The 23,280-nt window shown below is 48.4% G+C and overlaps 1 protein-coding gene across 14 annotated transcripts in view; it reads right to left on the minus strand.

Moving 5' to 3' along the window:
- The window catches only part of Ctnnd1 (catenin delta 1), a 44,256-nt gene that overhangs the window by 20,442 nt on the left and 534 nt on the right, over positions 1–23,280 (minus strand). For 5 of the 14 annotated variants that reach the window (XM_010608300.3, XM_010608298.3, XM_010608301.3 and 2 more), the window contains exon 2: positions 1,274–1,404. The exons of 3 other annotated variants lie outside the window; for them this stretch is intronic. Coding sequence is in view for 2 of the 11 variants with exons in the window: in XM_010608303.3 (XP_010606605.1) it covers positions 9,430–9,435 (6 nt within the window). In the remaining 9 variants the exon portion in view is untranslated. Of the gene's footprint in view, positions 1–1,273; positions 1,405–9,429; positions 9,593–18,468; positions 18,488–19,247; positions 19,283–23,280 lie in introns of those variants that run through there. 6 more of the 14 variants (XM_010608303.3, XM_010608295.3, XM_010608293.3 and 3 more) reach the window with 5 other exon arrangements.

The raw sequence follows: 23,280 nt of genomic DNA on the forward strand, positions 1-23,280 counted from the left end.
CGACCGCACAGGCAGCCGTGCCCACAGCCCAGAGACGGGGACCAGGAAACGTGCAGTTGAGCCCCAGGCAGCAGAGGGAGCGGCCAGAATGAGGCCTGAACTCAGGTCTCCTGCCCTGAAGCGAGCTGGCATCCACAAGCCTGAGACCAGCACTCCCTGTGCTGGGGGTCAGGCCGCCTGGGGTCCACCGGGTATAGACTGTCCTTCGTGTCCCCCAAGTCTGAACGCTGAGACTGTCTGCCACAGTAGTGACAGAGTACACTAAGTTAATGGGCAAGAAAGAAATGCTGAGCCAGGCATTATGGCCCAGGCTGTAAGCCCAGTACTCTGGGAGGCTGAGGCAGGAGAACTGCCAATTTGAGCTCAGCCTTGGCAGTTGAGCGACCTAAGAAGACCCTGTATCACAAGAAAAATTAGACAAAGGGGATGTAGCTCAGCACATGTAGCTCACGGGGTTTAATCCCCACTAGTAAATTAATGAATGAATGAATGAATGGAAAATATTAGCTAGGCATGGTCACACATAATTATTGATCCCGAGCATGAGGAGCTCATGCTCAAGTCTGGCCTGCAAAATTTAGTGAAACCCTGTCTCAAAATAAAAACAGAAGAGCTGGGAGTGCGGCTCAGTGGTAGAGCACCTTTAGGTCTATCCCTAGTACTAAAAACCAAAGTAAGATTTTAGAACTTCTACCACCAAAGGTGGGAAGGCAAAACTAAGGTTTCCTTAATACATGTACAAAAGGGTCATTCTGCCTCCCACAACTACACTACAGTGGCAAGGACAAACGTGTGCCTGCCTCCCTGGGACAACAGAAACCGAAACACTGTGTAAACAGGTCCCACGGCCTCTTTGGGAGCAGGAAAAAGAGCACCGGGCTCAAACTCCAGGACTGTACACCTTGGAGGGCTCAGATCCTAACCTCTGATGGCTAGAACTTCCCACAGAAAGTCTGAGCAAAGCCCTTCACCCCCATTTGTCCCAACTCAATGAATAACCGCGTACCAAGGGCGCGTGTGTGTGCTGGTGTAACAAACAGTAGCCGGTGCACGCATCAGCCTCGACTGAGCGAGTGAAGCGACACTCTAGCCACACACGGACTTGGGGGTCTTCTCCTGTGTAAGCTACAGGAGGGGCCACGCCCGTCCAAAGTGTGTACTGGGGAGAGGCAGGCTGGGGACAGGACCTCCCCTGCTCCCCGCCCTCTCACCAACCCCTAAGGAAAAGCACTTAAAATACTTGCACTCTTAGTAAATAGACTTCCATACACACCTGTTCAGAGAGGGGCCGTAACAGATGGGTCTAACACAGAGAACAGCCCAGGCTAGATTCAAACAGACCATGGAAGAAGCATCCCAGCACCACAGCAAGGATGAAGCAGAGGAGAGAGCTTGCAGAAATATCTGGAGGAAAATTGAGAATGAGAGGAAAATAAAATACACCCAGTGCATGAACCCAAGAGAGCGAGAGGTGTCGGGAATGAAAAGGGCAACGGAGAACAGGCGTGGGCTTGCTCAATACAACGTGGGCCCCTCGGCCCTGCTGCACCGGGACACAGGATCCAAATGTCACAGCACAGTGCTCGGCCCTGCTGCCCTGCAGAACCAGGGTTAGCTCACGAGGTGCACAGAAACCCACCGGGCCCTGCTGCAGAGGGCAGGGGGAAACCTCAGCTAGAAAGCCCTTCCCCTCCTTCCCGCCCCGGGGCAGAAACCTCCAAAGCCCAGTCCCAGCATGCCCGCTAAGACACTGGGAAAGAGCCGGCAGCGTGGAGGGACAAGCGAGGACTAGCTCAGGCTGGCCTTCCACTCAGGTCCCCGTTCCCACGATCTGCAGCCCCACCAGGCACAGAGGCCTGGGCCGTCCGTGTCCCAGATGCCGCGTTCCGCAGCAAGAGCGCCCATGGAGACTGGAGAGCGGATCTAGGGAGCTGTGCAGGCGGCCAGCCCCTGACCCCGGCCACACAGGCCTCCCACATCCCCTGCCCAGCGTGCTGGGCACTCTGGGCTCCTGTAACCACCGAGCGACCTGTTCTTTCAGTCCAAGGTCCACTGCCCATCCCACATATTCCCACTCTTTATTCCAACAGGCCATCCAATCAAGGCCTTTCTTTAATAAGCGCCCTATTTTTCAAAAGTGCTCCCCTTCATCTCTACCTCCCGTCACGCGCTTGCCCTTATCCGCTAGGTACCACGACCTGTGACCTCCCACACACGAGATTCTCCGTGACAATCGAACAGGGCCTGCACTACATTCACGGCTCAGCCTCCACCCCGCAAGCCGCCTGTTCATCAAAGCCCAGACAGCCACCCCCAGGACACACAGCATCCTAACCCCAACCTAACTCCACAGAGTGAAAGGACAGGAAGGGACTACCCAGGCCTCTGGGCCCAGAGCAGTGTCTGCAGAAACACCACCCCCATCTGGGGAAGGACCCCGAGGCCAGGCAGGGGAGAGCACAGTCACAAGCGCCCAGGAACCCCGCCACAGCCAGGCCCAGGCTGCAGTCCAGGCAGTATCACCGACCCATCTACTCTGCTGAGTGAAGACAGGGAGACACATAGCTGAGGTCGGCAGTTGTTTCAGAGTTGGTTTCTATCTTCCAATTACATTACTTCACAGTGATGTGTCAGCCTCAAAATATTTGGTGAAGTAGTGATGAGATTACCTGGATCAAGAACCGAAGTGGGCTCCAGGGAGTAGGGGGCTGGCCTCCCCACCCGGGTGCATTTACCAGCAGGTCCCACCTGGAACGGCATCTGGAGCAGAGGGTGCTGCTCCCCGGGGCCAGGTCCCCACGGGGCTTTCCTCCCTGTCGTGACCAGGGCAAAGGGGATGCAAGAAGAGCCATCAGACACAGCAGCCTGGCCATGCTCTCAAGGGAGAAAGACTCGCAGTGAAGCAACAACCCAAGGTGTTTCCTAATGGTCAGTTTTTTAGCAGTACAGGGGATTGAACCTAGACCTTCACACTGAGCTACATCCCCAGTTTTTTAATTTTTATCAGTACACAATGGCAATATGTAATGATTACAAAGGATATTGGTACATGTACATGTACACATAATTCTTTTCACGTCTCCTTCTCTCCCTCCCCATCTTTGAAACAGGGTCTTGCGAAGTTGTTAAATTGCCCAGGCTGGACTCAAACTTGCGATCCTTCCGCCTCAGCCTCCCAGAGTGCTGGGACTACAGATAGGCACCACTAGGCCCAGGTGGAAATTATGAATTCAAACCTTAGTCTAACCCATTCCAAAGCCTGCAGTCTACCAGTCCAAATAAAGGGGCAAGAAGAGATGACAGGCCTGCCCCTGGCCCCAACAACCTCTAGGAGCTTTCTTCACCATGCTCCTAGGTGAAGCATGAGGGGAAAAGGAGAGTGCGGAGGGGAGGAGGATGAAGCCGTCAGACCACTTCCGCCAACTGTCCCACAGCTGAGTGTGAGGCTCCCTTCCAGACACATCCTGGAATCTACAGCCGTTACCGACTCTGGGAAGCAGGGTAGGCAAAGCCCTATGAGTTCGTCGCTTATTGTTTTCAAGTCATACACTTGCTCTCCACCTTTCCGGGAAGAGCTGCTTTACCTTTTACCAAGCCACAGGAGCTGTGTTACTGGAGCCTGCTGTTGCCTGCATCTATGGCAAGGTCCCTCATTCCAACAATGACTGCTGATTTCTACCCCTCATCAGAACTCCAAACCAAAGCAAGTGACGATGATACAAGTGTCTGGAGAACCATACAACAAAAAACAAAACAACAGTTACCAGCGGGGAGGCTCCCACTTGTGATCCCAGCGCTCAGGAGGCTGAGGCAGGAGAACTGCCACCTCCAAGCCAGCCTGGGTTACAAAGGGAGTTCAAGCCCAGCCCAAACTACACAGCAAGACCAAGTCTCAACCCTTCACCAAAAAAAGGTCACCAATAGCATGGTCCCTAGAATGATTTGCCATACTATAAACTGGCGGAAATGTAATTCAGAATTATGATTCTAAAAGGCTAAGCATACAAGTTTTGAAGCATACACAGTAACTCATGCCTGTAATCCCTGCCACTTGGGAGGCTGAAGCAGGAGGATCAAGAGACTGACACATCAGCAATTTAGCAAGGCCCTGGTTTAAAAAAAACCTAAAAGCCAGACTTAGTGGGTCACACCTGTATCCCAGCACAAAAGAGCCTGAGGCAGGAGGATCACCATGAATTTGAGGCTGTCCTGAGCTATATAGTGAGTTCAAGACCAGCCTGGAATATATAGCAAGACTGCCTCAAAAAATAAAATACAACACAGCACTTGTACCACGATAGACTTCAGGACACAACATTCAAGCCAGAAAGTCAAAGTCCCTTATTCCTCTCCAATCACAAACCCAAAGGCAGAAAACTGCCTTTTGTTTTCTAAATCAAAACAATGAATATATAATAAATATTATTTTTCTTTTTCTGTCACAGGGTCTTGCTATGTAGCTAAGGCTGGCCTTGAAGTCATGGTGATCCTCCTGCCTCAGCCTCCTGAGTTCTGGGATTATCACACTCAGCTCCAAAGGAATATATTTTGTCAACAGGGCTTCTGTGGCTCCTGGCAGAAAGAGGGCTAGGGCTGGAGTCCAAGGTCTGAGCACCCTGTGTTCCCAGCTGCAGTTCTGCTGCCCTCTTTGAAGCCAGGTCAGCTCCAGACCTCCTCACTTCTCTGGGAGACAGACACACTTCCTGGCGACCTGGGTCAGAGCCGGGCGCCCTGGCCACCCCTGCAGGCCCAGCTACAAGCAAGGCTGAGGAGGAAGGCTCACCTGAGCCAGGGGTTCAGGACCAGCCTGGGCAAGGCAGTATGACCCAGAAGACCAACTTCAAGGGCGCTCTGCTCATCTCACCTCCTCCGGCCAGGCCAGGCCTTCCCAGCCTCCTAGCCTCTCCCCCTCCAGAGGAGGCTGCTCTTCCTTCCCGCACCCACCTCGGGCCTCACCAGGACCTGAGGAAGTCTCCCCTGTGCGTGCCCCTTCCTCTAGGGAAACAGCAGCACATTCCATCAGCACAGTATAGTAGTAAACAAAGCTGTTGTTTTTACACCCCTGCCTCCAGCTACTGGGAGGCAACAGTGGGAAGGTAGGCCAGCCCAGGAAGTCTAGGAAGACCGACTTGCTTTAAAAAACAAAAACAAGAAAAACTTCCAGATAAACTGAGGCTGGGGCTGGGAGTGGCCACACTTGCCAGTAACCCCAGCACCTGAGAGGCTGAGGCAGGAGGACTGACACAAGTTTGAAGCCAACCTGGGATACACAGAGTTCAAGGCCAGCCAACAACATGGCAAGATCCTGTCTCCAAAAAGAAAAGAAAGAAGGTTGAGTTGGCACTCTTTATGGTCAATAGGGTACCGTAATTACCTTATAATCATGACCTAAAGTCACCTGGCAGAATTAGTTTCCACTATCACTTGAAAAAAATAAAACTAGCTTTGTGGCTCATGTATGCAATCCCAACTCTTGGGAGGCTGAGGCAGGAGGATCACAAATCCACATATGGGGGTGTGGGGATGCAGCTCAGTGGTAGAACACCTGCCTAGCATGTCTAGGCCCTGTGTTGCATCCCAAACACCCAGAGGGAGCAAGAGTTCTGGGCCTTGTGTTTCTAGCAATCCAGAGGCTGAGGCAGAAGGGTCACTTGCACTTAGGGGTCCAAGATGAGCCTGGGCAAGAGGGACCCTATCTCAGAGAAAACACACTTGGAACAGCCAGATAAAGCTTCTCCCCCCTTCCCCCCCACAGCTAGTGTGGGACCCAAACCACAGCACATTAAAACAGCTAAGTGCTAGGTCGGCTGAGCAAGGAAAGGGAGGGCTCCCAGCCAGTGAGGGGCCCCGGGTTGAAAGAAACAAAACCTGCTCCTCTGGGCGGGCGCAGCGACACCCAGGACTGGTCTGACGAGTCCCGCAGTCTCTCTTCCCCCTGCCCACGTGCTCTCCGGGCCGCGGACCGCTCAGGCCAGTCTCCTCTCCCTCGAGTCTAAGCGGCACAGTCACTCACCTGGGTCCCTGGGCAGCGCTGCCAAAAGTGTCTGGCCAGCCTTATAAGGAGAAGCAGGGCTTCAGGGAAGGCAATAAGGAAACAAAGACAGGAGGGAGGGGTGGGGGAGGGAGGTGTACAGCAGGGGAGGAAGGAGCCCGGCCTTTCTCCTTCCCACAGGGCGGGGAGGAAGGGAGGCCAGGCCAGGTACACAAGGGGCGAGAAAATGCTAATGGAAGTGGAAGGTGTAGTTTAAGCCTGTTGTCTTAATAACTGGGAGATCTAGAAATGTTCAAGGAAAGACTTAACCTTAGGGTTTGAGCTCACATTCCTATTTGTAAAGAGGCAGCTTTTCACTAAGCCCCCCACTTCCTATCTGTGGCAACCCCCTTTGCCCGCTGTTCAGGATGACTTGGGAAGGTGGCGGCAGGTAACTGAGCCATTTTTCTTGAGTCAGGCAACAAGACAAGGTCCCTTCCCTTGGGGCAGGGTTAGGGACACACCTCCCTTTATGCAGAGCACCTGGGAGGAAGGTGTGGGTGCGGCTGCACACACCCGTCATCCCAGAGCTCTGGAAGGATGAGGCAGGAGGACGGCAAATTCAAGCCCAGCCTAGGCCATTTAGCAACTTAGTGAGAATCTGAATCTTACAAGGCTGGGCACAGTGGCACAGACCAGTCATCCCAGCACTCTGGGAGGCTGAGATGTCAGGAAAGCAAGTTTGAGCCCAGCCTGGGCAACTCAGTGAGAAAGGGCCTCAGAACAAAAACTTCAAGAGGGCTGAGCTCAGTGCAGACACCCTGAGCTCAATCCATAGTACTGGGGGGAAAATGTTAAGAAAAAATAAGAAATCAATCAAGGAAAATGTTCCTTTCCCTGAGACAAGGTCTCACGATGCATTGCAGACATGCCTGAACTCAGTGTAACCCAGGCTGGCCTGGAACTCCGCATGGACCCTCAGGCATTCGCCACCACACCCTGCTATCAAGGGAAGTGGTAAAGTCCAGGAAAAGAAAAAAGTGCATTTTTTTTTAAAGTATTGGGGGTTGAACCCAAGGCCCTCACACTGAGCTACACCACCAGCCTTTCTTTACTTTTTTTTTTAATTTTGAGGCAAGATCCTGCTAAATTGTTCAGGTAGACCTTGATCCTCTAGCCTTAGCCTTCCAGAGTGCTGAAATTACAGGCGTCTGCCACGACACCCCACAGGAAATACAGTTCTCTCTAGTGAAAGAAAATCCAACCATAAAGGGGAAGGGAAGTTGTTTATCATTGATCTTCCCCTAGAAGTTATCACATGAAACCTCCCAACCACATTCTCAAAGAAAATGCCTCCCCTACTTGTACACTGCCCAGGCTGGTGACAGCTCCTGGACTCAAGTGACCCTCCTGCCTCAGCCTCCCAAGCAAGTAAGGACCACAGGCAGGCACCACCACTCCCAGCTAATGGCCCTTTTTATGGATGATACACTACATATCAGAAGTAATTAGTATCTTGCCCAAGGCCAAAGGCTAATAAGTGATAGAAACAGACACTTTTTAAAATTTATTTTTTAGCATCTTCAGACAGGCTCTCACTGAGTTATCTAGGCATGTCTCAGACTGGCCTCACTCTCCTGCCTCAGCCTCCAAATTTCTGTGCTTCCAAGGATTAAAAGTTACTCTGTCCGATAAAGAAAGAAACCAAAGAAAGCTGTGTTTGCAGGCGTGCATACGTATGTACGTGTGTGTGTGTGTGTGCGTGTGTGTGTGTGTGTATGTGTGTGTAGCAGAGAGGGTGACAAGATGGGGTGGAGCCAGCTGGATCTTTGGGTCCTACCTTCACTTTTTCATGTAGTTTTTGTTTGTTCTGAAACAGTCTTACTATACGTAGTTCAGGCCAGCTCTGCACTCACTATGTGTCCAAGGCTGGTCTCAAACTAGCAGTGACCTCCCTACCTTCAGCTTCCCTAGTGCTGGGTTTATGGAGCAAAGCTCCACACGAGGCTCCTTACTCAATTCTGAGGAAGAGAAGCCTGCACTGCACTTAGATTTCTTGTTGTATAAAGAACAAGTACTCAAGAGTAAAGGTACTAGGGACAAAACAGGTCCTCCTTTGTACCAATCACCTACCTTCCCACTGGCAAGCCTGCTCTAGAAATCTGGCTACATGCCCCCATTCTGAGATCACTCCATCTCAAGAAAGAAAACAGTCACAGTAGTCCACTCTCACTATAGCGTCACATAGCATCGCACTAAACCAAGAGCAAAGGCCAAGATGATGTGGGAAAGAGAAGGACGCAGGCAGCAGCGTCAAGCAGAGCACAGGGACTGCTCTGCACTCTTGCGGGGTGTCAGCAATCTGCCTCCAGGGCAGCTGCCCTCCTGAGCAATCAAAGGCGGATCTGTGTGTGTGCTGGGGCAGGCCAGCCTGGCAAGGGGCTGAGGACTCGGCCACCCGCCTCCAAAATGAGAAAAGAAGCCTGCTTCACAGCTGGAACAGAGGAAGGAAAACACAAAACAAGGGAGCAAAGAGGGAGGCAGAGGACAAAGAACAGAACGCTACAGGTGCTACTTCAGTCTAGCAGGGGAAGGATTCCAGGAACTACTAGCCACTCCCAGTCCTGTGCAAAGCGGAAGAGTGGGTAAGCATAGCCTGCTCTGTAACAGCAAGATGCAGTGCTGCAGGGTGACGTCTAAGAGGCAGCCTGGCCCACATTACCTGTCTAAAAACAGCGCACCAGCCTTATTTAACATCCCTCTCCTAGAAGTCCCTCCTTAATTACATCCTGTTGGGTAACACACACACACGCAATTCAATACGCTCCCCAATGCTGACATCAAGGCCATTTTTAAGGGGCTGCATCCGCATCCACACCCGCAGGTCGTCCTGCGCAGCACGAGGCTCTGGGACCCAGTAGGCGCACAAAGGCTGCTTGCTTCTCATCACAGCCTGAGCAGAGCTGCTCTCCAGGGACAGAGATTTCACAGGAGAACCGCAAAGACAGTGCCCCTCTCTGTTCCCCGACTCCCAGCTTTCTCACTTCCTGTCAGTAGCACCAGACCACAGTCTCCCAGAAACAAACAAATATGAAGCACTGGATTCTGGGCTGCAGGCCAGCCGCATTCCAGGGCATCCTGTCTACCAATCAGCAGCCGTGCTCCTGCTTTGCCCTGCTCCATTCCTTATCATGTTCGGGAAAACAATCCTCCTCCCTGCCCCAAGCCAAGGCTACACAGGACAAAACTCAGGCTGCTAAGAATCAGCAGATCCTGGAGCACTGGGGGACGCTAAGAGTGTGCAGAGAGCAGGGCCTTTTGAAGCTTTCTACTTACTTAGCCAGTTCCTTCACTTTGAAGACAGTAACAGAGGATTTTGAAGCTACTTTGTTGGGTTCAAAACAGCTGCATGAGACCCGCCCCCAAGAAAGCATCCTCATGGCAAATCCAATGCCTACCTGCATTCAGTCATGCAAGTTCCTCCCTGAGAAACGATTTCAGGACCTATCTTCTTCTGTCCTGTCACCTTCTCTGTGGCTCAGCTAGCCCTGAAGCTCTCAGAGCCTTTCAGAGCCTTCCCTGCAATCAGAGCTGATTCCGGAGCAGGCCCCACTGAGAACAAACAAAGGCAGCAGACTCCACCCTAGTGAGTGGCAGTTGATCAAGTGCTGGGGCAAAGTTCCCTACTTCCCTAGAGGAGAGGGCCGCTAGGAGTTGCACTGCAGCCAGGAGCCAAGAGGTCACAAGAGCAACCTCAGCCTTTCCGGCTGGAGATCTGCAACCAGTCAGAAAAGAAAACCTCCCTTCCTAATAAGGGGCTTCGGCTGAATCCAAGAATGGGATAAATGACACATTTTTCTATTATCTTTAACAGTCCACTGGAAGTCAGCCCTAACCCCAAAGAACTTTGGCCCACACAGCCCAATTCCCTGTGCATAAACATGGTAGTATCAGCAGAAATCTCCAGCAGGGACATTCCAGGCAACTAACTAGTAATATGCTATCTTTCCTCATCTTCTCTCATCCTTTTCAGTCTCCTGGATCTTCCCACACTCCTTTTTCGGACCTGCTAAAAGCACTGTGGATCAAACCCTAATCTCAATAGTCCACAATACCAGGGGAGCTGAATCTAAACCAGCACGATTCCAAAGGATAAGTCCTCACCTGGACCTGGGACGACCAGGTGGAGAGGTGGGGTGGGAACACACACAGCAGTCAGCCTAGAGTTCCAGGCTTGGCGAGAAGAGAAGAGCTAGCAGTACAGCACTACGTTTATAACACAACTTCTGCAGCAGGGCTCAGCCACTGTAAAGTCTGTCCCCGAAGCACACAAAAGCCAAAGTTGAAGACCTCCTACTCAGGGCCAAATCAGACTTGACTTTCTTTCTCTCCCAAGAACACAAGCCAGGCCAGTGGTAGCGCACATCTGCAAGCCCAGCACTTGGGAGGATCGTTCAGTTTGAGGCCAGCCTGGACCACATAACAAGATCTTGTCTCAAATAAAGCCCAAACGGGTAAAAGGTACCAGATGTTCCCTTGCTCGAGCACGTGTGATGTGGACACACAGAACCAAACATAGAAGCTAGCATCGAAGGGAGAAGTCTTCGGGAATACTTTCAAAAAGAAAAAGTTGTAAAGGACACACCCAGACAGCACTCCACACACCCACATGGACACTGCTGTGGCTTGCAAAGAACGCCTGGCAGGTTCTGTGCATCAAACCCAACAGGTGAGGCAGAAAGGAGCGCTGACTCAGAAATAGTCACCCTGCCGCGGCCACCCACACCAGCCTTGCCTTGCCAACCAGAGCAGTGCCAAACGGCAAGGAGAAAGTCACCGAGGCGCTGGGCAGATGAAACGCTGGCAGTCCAGCTCCCACACCACTCTCTCCAACGAGGGCCCAGAGCTGGCAGGACTGGGGGGGGCAGAGAGAAGAATGTGACTGGGAGAGTCAGCCACATTCCAGCTGACCCACATCCCACACAGAACAAGGGCGGACTCAACCCCCCCCCAAGTCCTGGGATCTGCTGTGTGGTTCCGATCCCTCCACTCCCCTCACACTCCGGCTCTGAGGCGGCAACTGTGATGGGCTGATGGAGGCACCAGCTGTTTCCACCTCGCCCTCCACCCCTCCCCCACCTCCTGAGAGCACAGTTCAAGCTCACATCAAACACTCAAAGCGACTGCCTGGTCAATAGGAAGAAGACCGGCCTAAAATAGGAAGGGAGCCAACTGGCCCTACCTAGAAGGAATGAGCTCTTGGCTCATTTATAAATAAAAAACTTCTGTTAGCCACCCGCTTCTGTCCAATTACATTCTTTCTACAACCTAACCCTCAGTGTCTGATACATTTCAGTTCCTGCCTTACAACTCCTTGGTTTATTTTCAAATATCAGAGAACAGAGGGGAGGTGTCTATAAACTGAATGTAAAACAATGTCTGGGAGATTAGGTTTCCTGGCCTGCTGAAGCCAAACCTAGTGCAGGGCTCCGGTGTAAAAGCGAGGAGACAGGGTGTACACAGTAGAGGGGCAGCCACACCTCATCAACGACGGTGACACAACTTCCTAAGGCAAAGGTAACTGGCTGGGAGCAGGACCACCAGCTTCTCCCCCACCCAAGTTCCAAATTGGCCAGAGTTAGGCAAGGAGGAAGCAAAGGAAGCCAACACTTCCTTTTCAGACAGGAAGTAAATTGGCCTTTCCTGTCCAGTTTTAAACAAATTGTCCAACTAAATTTCAATGCTAACATCCTCTCCTGAATTTGTTCTACAATTTCAAAATGGAGACACAGCCTGCAAGTTTCCCTTCCCCCCAACAGGCGAGTCCATCACACCACGCTCAGTGCTAGCATAACCTCCACTTCAGGGGTAACATTTGTCACTCAAAAGCAGCACAACACAATCCAGACACCTTCTCCCCAGGTCCACTGCAGGAACGTCAGTCTCCTCTGCTTCTCCTGCTACTGAAATAACCACTACCTGAGAAACAGCACCGAGCCTAACTCAAAAGTTCAGGTTTTGTGATCCTCAAAGCTGGCCCATCAGAACACAATCACCTGGGAGGCTTTGGGGAGGGGGGTCACTCAGCTCAACTGCTGGAGAGAGGGCTAGAAACCCATGTGTCAAGCTCATCTTTTCATTTTGTTTGCTCTTAGCAGTACACAGGGCCTCCACACCGAGCCACGTCCCCTGACCATTTTTGTTCATGTGTTTTGAGCCAGGCTCTGGCTAAATCCAAGGTGGACTCAAACTTGCCAACCTCCTATCTCTGCCTTCCAGAATGCCGGGATTACATAAACATGTGCCATCACATCAGGTTTGGAAATTCATGTTTTTAATAAGGTCCTCATAGTGGCCAGGGATTAGGGTTAGAGGCCTTCTACAGAGAAGACCCAGTCTCAAAAAGGAAAACAAAACAATTCCTTCAAGAAACATAGAGCCATGTTTTCTTTTCTTTTCTTTTTTTTTTTTATGGTACCGGGGATCGAACTCGGGTCCTTGCGCTTGCAGAGGCAGGCCACCGAACCACTGAGCTAAATCCCCGGCCCAAGCCATGTTTTCAAAGACTGGTTCCACATTCTATCCCAAAAGAAGTCCAAAGTCTTAAATCTAGCAGTCACGACTCAGGTATTTCTAGTTCATTTGACAGTACATAAGAGAAATAACCAAAAATCTGAATTCAAGGGTTACCTGACATTTATCCAAGAAAATTACTTTAACTTCTGGCTTCAATAAGAGCACGTAAGTATGGTACCAAGATGTCTTTCAAAGAACTATGGGGAAGTTGAGGGGGCTGAGGACGGAGCTCAGCGCTATAGTACCCATGCATGAGGCTGGCTTTGACCTCAGCACTGCAAAAAGAACAACAGAAAAATATAGCTATGGAGAAAAATACTTCCCAAAGGAAGCCTGTGTCACTGAAGACTTAGCAAAAAAGGGCATCAAGGGCTGGGGATTTAGCTCAGTGGTGCCACTGCCTGCCTCATAAGCACAAAGTCCCAAGTTCAATCCCAAATACAAAAAAAGAGGGATGGGCATCAAAAGACATGCTATCATGGCTGGACACAGGACATACACCTGTAACCCCAGCACTGGGGAGAAGCACTGAACTGGGTTCCAGGACAGCCTGAACTACATAGCAAGACCCTGTCTCAAAACAACAAAAACAGATTTAAAATTTTCTTTTACAAGATATACTATCATAATAATCAGAAATTTCTCAGCCTCATTTACACTTGCTTATGTAATACACATCAGTCAGGTATTTAAATCAACTTCAAAATCTTAGGGAATCTGTGATCGCCTGGAATATTTCCCATGCAAGAAGATACAGTTAGCTGAGCTACCTGACCAAAGAAGAGAACTGAAGGGGAAAAAAATGCTTCCTGATTAAGGTCATCTCCCAAGGATGATATTAAGTAACAGGATGTGGACTAGATAAGCATAATTAAAGGGAAGAAGGGAGGGTAACCAGGTCAAGTACTAGGGCTAAAAACTCCCAAAAGAGAAAAAGAGACACACACAGAGACAAAGACTCTCCCTGGATGACAGACTAACTGAACCAGAAAGCCTGAGTGGAAAGTAAGAGTGGGTGAATAAGACACAGGTCTTCAGCTAATCAAATACCCTTTTACTTTCCTACATGGGGTTGCCAGGGGATATCAAAATCACTAGTATGCTGGCACATCTTCCTTGGTTCCATCAAAATCAGTGGCACTGTGATACCCTAAGGAGCTACATGTCCACACAGAAAGGGGAGATGAAGACCTACCGATCAGGACTGACCCCGGACCAGGATGTGCAGGCAGAAATGTGAGTGTGGAAACCTGTCAACTGGTCCCACACCCCCACGTGGCGAGGAAGAAAGGAGGAGGGAGGAGGGAGGAGAAAGACAACAAAGGAGAATGAGAAACAGTGAAGAAATTGGCCCCAGAAACCTTCAAATCCAGTGACCACAGAGCTTTGAAGAAGCAACAACTTTTGGCTAAGGAAGCAGCAGCAGAAGATAAGTGGGGTGAGGGCTCCATTTAGGCAAACCAACAGCTAGTCCTCAGAGGGAAACCACACCAGGTCTAAGCTGTGCTCCTCCTGTTCAGAAAAAACTATGTAGCCAAGAAAAAGAAATCTGCTCAGTTCCCAAACACACAAACGTCTTCCCAGTCGCTCTAACGTCATCACCCTCCGAGATGAGGTGGTCAGCCTGGCTGAAACCTGCTGCTGCACAGACAGAGAGCTGGACTGCACTCCTCAGCCTAGGACCACACAGCAGCCAGCAGCTGGCAGGGAGGAGACAGCATTTCTTTGTGCTGACTGTGGCCAGGCCAGGTCCTACAAGGGACTATGTTGTTCCCCTCTCCTCTCACCATGGCCTCTCTGGACAGGGCTCCAGTGCCCCCATCACTTGCATCCCAGTAACAAGGAGCCCCGAGGTCTTGCACCGCCTCCCTCCCAGACCCTGGTGCTCCCCACTCTGCCTCGCTGTCTCTCAGGGATGCAGCAAACTCCGACTCATCACGCCCCACCTGCTTATTCAGTATCTGCCCCTCACAACATGACACGGCTTCTGTGAAGACAAGGACTGACAAGGGCTTTCTGGTTTATTTTATGTGCCAGTATACAGTATACAGCATGCTCTCCAATTTCTTTTGCTTTTTTTTTTTTTGGTTTTTTTGAGACAGGGTCTCACTATGCAGTTGAGACTGACCTAACCTGGAACTCACTATGTAGCCCAGGCTGGTCTCGAACTCACAGCTGGCCTCCAATTTCTTTTGAAGGAATTAAGATGTTTTACTTTCAATAAATACCAAAAGTCAAACCTCAGAAGAACAAATCAGCTGTGTTCCATTTTCATTCTGTCTATGTTCCTGGCTGCGATCTGGTCAGTGCCCTGAAGGTTCCTGTAGCCGCCCCTCCCTGTGTCCTTGGCGATCAGCTGGGGGACACTCAAGTGCCAACTGCGCCCCAGTTCACGAAGTTAGCAGGGAGAGCAGAACAGCACGGAGGTTACAGAGCTTCCCATTTCAACAAAGAAGCAGGAAAGAAATCAGATTGGCACCAACTTCTCTTTAAAATAGACTCCTCTATTCTAAAAGTGTGCTGCTACTGTATTTCAATGAGATTCACTTCACTTCCAATGAAATGGGAGCTGCAGGTGCTTTGATACCGCAAATGAAAAGTTGACCTAGTTTCTCAAACACTGTCTTATGTCCTCAACCATCAGAATAAATTTTGGTTTCTTAAAATATAAGCTCCCTGAAAAGAACAATCTTCACTCCACAAAGAGAACTCCCAATGTGGCACTCCACTCCAGTGCTGAACAGGGGAAGCACCCATCCCAGGAAAGTAAATCCTTTTCCTCTACTGTCAATTGAACTAAAATGAGCAATTAAATAAGAAATAAAGATAAGCCCTAAACATGAAAGCTAAAAACTAATCTGAAGACTAAAGAGATCAATCTCCTTGGGTCACAACTGAAACACACCAGGAGCAACACTCTAATACTCCCAACTTTAGCATATATGTACAATTTATTCTAGAATAAGCATCAGAAACTTCTCTACTATCAACCATCACTGAAGCAAAGCAATGCCCATAAAAACCACCAACCAAAGGAAGAAAAATGATGGGGGGGACAGAGAAGAGAGACACCATAGAAACAAGAAGGCAAAAAATGGGAGAAAAACTATAGGAGAATCCATAGAGGAAAATGTGGAAAAAAAAAGGAAGGAAGCAGTCAGGTGTGGTGGTCGCACACTTGTAATTCCAGCTACTTGGGAGGCTGAGGCAGGAGAATGACCAGTTCAAGGCCAGCCTGAGCAATTTACAGATACCTTCTCCAAACAAAAAAGGGCTAGATATGTAGCTCAGTGGTACAGCACCTGCAAGCAGGAGGCCCTGGGCTCAATCCTCACTACAGCTAAAAAAAACCCGGGCGAGAAAGTTTTGGCAGGAGGCAACAGAGTGCAAACAGAAATTATTTTAAATCCTACCTAGAATACTAGTTGCATGGGTTACTTAGTATGAAGAGAAGAGAAGAAGGGAAATTCCAGGCTGAAAGCTGTAAGTTTTAAACATGGCTGCCTTCAACACAACATAGGCCACAGCCTGGGTTTTCCACAGCAAGAGCAGGTTCTCTTCTTAGTGGCACTTTCTCCAGGAAGCATTCACAAAACTCAGAACTTCTGCATGTACAGTTTCACAAAGGTGTAAATGTTTCCTGAGCATAAGAAAAGGGAACTTATTTCAAGAAAAGGGACAGCAAAAGCCAGCCTTCGTTGCTGTTATCGTTTCCTCTACGACCACTCTGACTGTAATCCTGCAAAGTCTTTTGGACAAGTGAGACTTTAAGGTAAAGAATCTGGTTCCAAATCAATAATAATAAAACCAAACAAAAGCTTTTTCAATCCCTTCTACGCCAAAATTTAAAAAAAAAAAAAAAAATCCAAGCCAGGGATTTAGCTCAGTGGTGCTGCTGCCTACCTTGCAAACGCAAGGTCCTGAGTTCAATCCCTGATACCAAAAAAATAAATAAATAAAATTTTAATTTTAATTTTTAAAAATTGCCCTTTGGACACTAGAGTTCTTTCTTATATTGCAGATACAAAATGGCAGGAGTAACTTGTGTCACCAATTTTTTCCCCCTGAACTACCTAAGTCTCATGAAATCATTAACAGCTGGGCATGCTGGCACACACCAGTAATCTCAGCACTCTGGGAGGCTGAGGCAGGAAAATCCCAAATTCAAGTCCAGTGTGAGCAACTTAACAAGATCCTGTCTCCAAATGGGGGAGGGACAACCCAGCCAAAGTGGCTATAATCCCAGCACTCGGGAAGCTAGGGCAGCAGGACTGCCTTAAGTACGATCCGCTTGGGCTACACAGTGAGTTCAAGTCCAGCCTGAGCTACAAAGCAAGACCCTTTCTCATCCAATCAATCAATCAACAACAACAACAAAAATAAATGGATTGTGAATATAGATAGCTCAGTATGAAAGACTTGGGTGAGAGAGAGAGAGAGAGAGAGAGAGAGAGAGGAAGGAACGGATTGTGAAATACTGAGAGTTTGCCACCTGTTTCTCTCCCCCTCATTCACACTTCACTTTAATAAAAGTTACCATTCTCAGACTGGGTGTGGTGGTGAACACCTGTAATCCCAGACCTCAGAGGCTGAGGCAGAATGAGTAAGAACTCCAGGCCAGCCTGGGCTACACAGTGAGACTCAGTCTCAAAAAGAAAGGAAGAAAGAAAGAACAGACAAGCTACTCATTCTCTTCTCATCACTGCTTTGGACAATTCCACCCCACAAACTCCCTAAATTTGTCTATTGCTAAAAATACATTTTTTTCCCCATTGAAAAAAAAAAAAAAGCTGGCCTACATACCCAGGCAGCCCAGAGAGTCTGTGCTGTGAGTCTCAGGTTTGGGTGGTTTCTGTTGTTTGTGGAGGGGGAACTGAACCAGGGCCTGTATAGGCTGGGCAAGTACTCCACTAAGCTGCAGCCCAGCCCTGAATGCCAGGTGGAGGCTTCTGGAGGGACCTCAGCTTTTGTCACTGCTGTATTTTTTTTTTTTTTAAGCACTGAGGGTTGATCTGGAGCCTCACACTGAGCCATGTCCCCACCAGTGTTTGAGAGACAGGGTCGCTCTAAGTTGCCCAAACTGGCCTAGAACTAGCCAACCTCCTTGTCTCCACCTCCCACGTACCTGGGACTACAGATAAGGGCCACTGTGCCCACTTAGATCTTGAGTCTTAAGAGGATTTAAAAGATATTTAAACCCAAGTGTGGCAGCACACCCCTGTAATCCTAGCACCCAGGAGACTGAGGCAGTAGAACCAAGAGCTTAAGACTAGCCCAGCAAGACCCTGTCTCTACAATAACAGCAAAAAGGGATGGGATGTAGCTCAGTGGTGCTATGCCTGCCTCACAAACAAGCCCAAGATCCTGAGTTCAATCCCTGGTGCAAACAAACAAACAAACACTGCAAGAGACATGTACCCCACAAATTTTGAGTTTATTTACTGTTCCACTCTGAGCTGCTCACTGTTCCATGCATTTTACATACCAAACCACTGCACTGTCCCAGTAGAGATGGTTAATGTCACTGTCACCACTTCACAGGGATTAAACAAGGCATCCCAGCCAGACTCAAGAGCCGCGTAGCTCTCCCGGGCTTGGGCCCTCAGCCGAGGCACACACCTCGCTGGTTGGTGCAGCACCCTGTTAGAGATAGCCTCTGGGTCAGCACTGCGACCACAGGTGCATGGAGACCAAACACTGGAAGCAAAACACTATCACTGGCATCTGAGTGGACAGAGGTGCACAGGAGTTCCTGTGCTACCTCGCAGCTCTGCTGCCAGCCTGAAATTAAAGCTCAATAATCACTTTTACAGTATTACACAGCAAGACACATTTTGTGAAAATCGTGACCAAATTACCCACAGCTACCAGCGCATGACATTCTGAGATAAGAAAACTCAGCCAGGCATAGCAGCACACACCTTTGGTCTCAGCTACTTGAGAGGCCGAGGCAGGACATCACTTGAGCCCAGGAGTTCAAGACCAGCTTGAGCAACACAGAGAGACCCTGATGCAAAAACAAAACAAAACAACAAAAAAAAAACTCTTTGGATCCCAATAGCGCCCCCACCACATGCCTGAACTAAACTGCCCACCCACTGAGCAGTCTCACTGGTGAGAAAGGGGGCCTGACAATGGGGAGCATTATCCTTGAGTCCAAATAAATACAGGCCACATTATCTGCGCTTAATATCTAATCATCAACAACATGCAATACCAGATAAACTAGGGAGGGAGTTACATCATCGCAGCTAAATGTGAATCGATACACCCTAGTTCTCCTCCTGCCGCCATCCACGCTCCCTGGACCGTCAGAGCGTGCACTTGAGGAAGGGCAGCGAGAGCACATTCACAGTTACCACACCCCAAGTGCCCACAGCTCATTCCTTGAAGCAAGCTTCCTGATAGTACAGTCTAAATTACCCATGAAAACTAATTTTGGTTCTGAAACTCATAAATTTCCCCATACACTTCAGGAAGAAAACCTCCCAAACTTCCATGCCTGAAGTAGTGATTTTAAAAATACAACATCATGGGCTGGGGATTTAGCTCAGCAGTTCTGCCGCCTGCTTTGCAAGCACAAGGTCCCAAGTTTGATCCCCAGTACCAAAAAAAAAATACACACACACACACACACTCACACACACACACATATGAAACATCAGGGGGCTGGGGATGAGCTCAGTAGCAACACCCTTACCTGCAGGCATAAGGGCTTGGGTTCAATCCCCAGCACTACAAGAAAAAAATAACAATGACAATAATATACTTTCCTTTAAGCTCTAATGTTATTGATGCTCAACACTCACCTGAACCTCTTTTGTTTGTTTTGTTTTGTTCTGGGTTTTTCTTGTTTTGTTTTGTTTGGCACCAGGGATCGAACTCGGATCCTTGCGCTTGCAAAGCAGGCAGCAGAATCACTGAGCTAAATCCCTGGCCCGTTTTGTTATGTTTTAGGTCTCTCTATGCTGTTCAGCCTGGACTTGAACTCACTATGTAGCCTAGGCTGGCCTCAAACTCGAGGTGATCCTCCTGCCTCAGCCTCCCAAGTACTGAGATTACAGGCAAGCACTTTCTATTTTTATTAACAGGTACAAAACCATTCATTCCAATCAAGGCTGAAAGCAGATCTTCCTTGCCGTGGCCTGCTAGGCTGTGCCTAGGGAATAGCTATGCGAAGGTCTTCAGGGGTCAAAGCCAGCAGCTGCCTGACTGCTACAAAAGGAACTGACCAGGACCCTTACTCTCTGCTGACTGCTTGCCAAGAAAGGAAACAGGATTGAAGAAAAGTTAAAACTTCTAGCATCTTTTTTTTTGTTTTTGGTACCGGGGATCAAACTCAGGTCCTTGTGCTCACAAGGCAGGTGGCGGAACCACTGAACTAAATCCCCAGCAAGAAAAGTTAAAACTGAATCTCCTGTTTAAAGTAACTTTGCTTAAGAATGGGAAGGAGGAGAGTCATGACAGGATGAAACCACAGCCCACCATAAGTTTTTACATTACATGAAAATTTTATTAATTTATGTTGTTTTGCTTCCTATCTCAACTTCCTTTCAAGCCTTCCATACAAGTCTCTTAGAGTCCCATCCTGTCCAGTGACTCGTGCAACCTGAGGCTCCTCCGTAAGAGACACTGGGACAGGTGCTATGAGGACAGGGATATAAGACAGTACCTACACCCAGGCAATTCAGTCAGGAGGGAAAGACTACAAAATAAAACAGACCAGTCTAATATGATATAACACATTACTGAACTACCTCCCACCAGCCTCTTCTTACGATGGGATAACACAATTCCAAAGCAAGTACCTGAAAATTCCCTGAAGAAGAAATTTCCCTGACAACCAAAGAAGTTTAAAACAATTTCGGGAAGTGGAAGCAATTAGGGTAGCAGGGCAGGAGAGCTCAGTGGTAGAGCACTTGCTTAGGTTCTGGGTTTGATCTCCAGCACCTCAAGGGGAAAAAAAAAAAGAAGTGTGATTAAAAAAGGAAAGAAGGGGCCAAGGATGTAGCTCTGTTCAATGGGGGAAGAGCACAGCATGGTCACAAATAGAAAGATCCTCAGATTAAAATAATATCTATTTTAGCATATCCCACTCCCCACAGGCGCTAAGGAAAATGGATCTAGTATAATATATAATATCCCCACACCAGTGGGAGAAGGCCAGAAATGTGACTGTGACCTCCTGAGATACAACATATCTAGCAAGGTCCATTTTAGTTCCAGCTGTTATTTCCACTTCCTCTGAATAAAGTCTGTGTACTACTAGGTTAAGTCCACAGGACCCTGCAACTAGTCATCAAGGTACATCTGGGCCTCCCCCATTCACAGACAGTAAGATTTTCAGCAAACCTCAGCTTCTCTGAGTCTCAAATTCCTTTTAAAAATGGTTGGTTCCAGAAATTAAATAGTTTATGGGCTGGGCCATCGATTTAGCTCATTTAGCTCAGTGACACTGTGCCTGCCTCAGAAGCACAAGGTCCTGAGTTTGATTCCCACTGGGTTGAGGGGGGAGAAGAAATCAAACAGTTTATGCAAAATACTTAGCACACAGTAAAAAACCAGTGAGGAGGAGATCAAGGGCAGGAGGGCCTGGTGGTTACCAACAGAAGACTGGCAGATCCCAAGATAGAAAGCAGTAACTTACAAAGAGCTGATCATTCTGTTATTGCAGACGATAGTGATCTATGCTTACTTCATTTGCATCCATCCTATCTCACTGTCCCTAGACAGCAGCTACTTCATAACCTAGACTAGATGATAATTACTCAGAGCTTTTGTTTTTAAGATCCCCAACAGCCACGATTTCATAGCAACTGAAGGAACATGTCTGGCCCCTCTGCCTGCCCAAGGTGGAATCCTAAGAAAGGAACTAGAACTCCAACACCCAAAAGAGACTCCCCCTGGAATAGAGACCTCTACCTTACCCATGTAACAAAGAAACCAACAGTATTACAGAGGAGGCAAACAAGGGGGAAAAAAAACATACAACTCATACTTATTTTTCATCATTTTTTTACCCCCAAATCAAAATGAAGTGCAAAAATTTTAAATTACAAAATTAAAGATTCACTTAGCACCCCTTTCCATCAATTTCTGAAAGAACCGCGGGAGGTAGAAGATAAATCTTCCATCTTACCACCCCAAGGCTCTATTCTCCATACAAATCAAAACAATGCCTCAGTTCAGAGCAGCAGTGCAGACCAGCTAACTTCAATGCTCTACGCAGCCACACAAAGCCCACATCTAAAGCCGGACAGAACCACCACCACTCAGCCGCCCAGAACCGATTTTCAAACTGCCTTTGTACTCTTCCTTCCGTCTCTCGTCCCTCCCACTAAAGGCTGAGTGGGAAACCAACACTAGGCAGCAGCATCGAGACCAACCCTTCCCATCAGGACATCTCCCAGGAGGCCGAGAGCCAGGCAGAGACCCTCAAAGGGAAATCTGAAAACCCTAAACAGAAACTGCCCAGCACATTGTCTTTTTTCTTTCCTTTTAACTCACTTGTTACAATTATGAGATCCAGCCATCCAAATGTTCCTGTAGCCTTTGCCTAAATCATATTGAAAGAAGAAACAAAGTTCTGTCTCCTCCTAAAGGCACAACCTCACAAGGATGAAATCATCTTTCAAGAAATGCTCTCATGCTACCAGAGAAATTCAAGGAAGCACTCTAGTTGAGACAGAACCAGGCGGGGTAGGGGTACAAGATCAGAAGGTTATTAAAGACGCACAGCACCTTAAAGCTAGGGAGCAGCTTACACACGCAGGCTCGGCTAGTCACAATTAGGGCAGTGTCTCTTCCAGCTATAATTTTCAGCCGGATTCGAATTTTCAAAGGAGGAAGAGAACACCCTAGTTCTCAGCGACTGATGAGCTGGCTATATAATTATCTAGAATCAGTACTTTTGCAAAAATGTATTTACAGAAACAAAAAAAATCAAACAAATCTTAAGGTTAAATGTAAGATACAACAGCACTGCCTTTGGCTTTAACAGATTTAGGATTTGTGGTACATTAACCAAACAAAAAACTCACATCCAAAAAAACAACTTTTTGGTTAGTTTAAAAATAAAAATCCCCCTCATACTTCCTCAAATGCATTTTAAACACGAAAGTTTCAACCCATGGCCTTTTCGGGCCACAAGGCTGGAAATATTTTCAAGTGTGTTGCCACTTTACTCAGGTGAGAAAAATAAGCGGGATCAGAATTTCTTTTCCCGTTAAGCACAGAAAGCAAATGCTACTGCGTTTGCAAATTGAATGTGTAACACATTCACATACCTCAGTCATCAAAGGTGGGTTGGAGAGGATGAAGGGTGGCAGCTCAGTTTACACAGATTCACTTGTTTTCTTTCATGAAGCCAAGCAGGGCGGCCCCCACCCAATGCACCTGGAGAAGTGGAAGAGGGATCCACCCAGGAACAGCAGGGCAGAAATTGATCTGGGCCGAGCACACACTCAGAGGAAAAGGCACTGCTGTACCATTTAAGTGGCCAAGCTCCCTGCAACTTTCCATTTCCACAAAGCAATGGTAGAAGGAAAACAATTAAGTTCTGAAACATATGAAGAGCCATCTGCACAACAAGCTACTGACCCGGACAAATTCCTTTCCCAACCCACAAGAAACATGCCAAAAAAAAACAACTTTTGATTTGGTCTGTGAAAACAAAAGTGTGTTAGTTTAATCCAGAAAAAAAAAATATAAAATCAAAGAACAGAGCAAAATGT

This window comes from Fukomys damarensis, unplaced genomic scaffold (genome assembly GCF_012274545.1).
Source record: "Fukomys damarensis isolate Sample0158 unplaced genomic scaffold, DMR_v1.0_HiC HiC_scaffold_27, whole genome shotgun sequence".
NCBI lineage: Eukaryota > Metazoa > Chordata > Mammalia > Rodentia > Bathyergidae > Fukomys > Fukomys damarensis.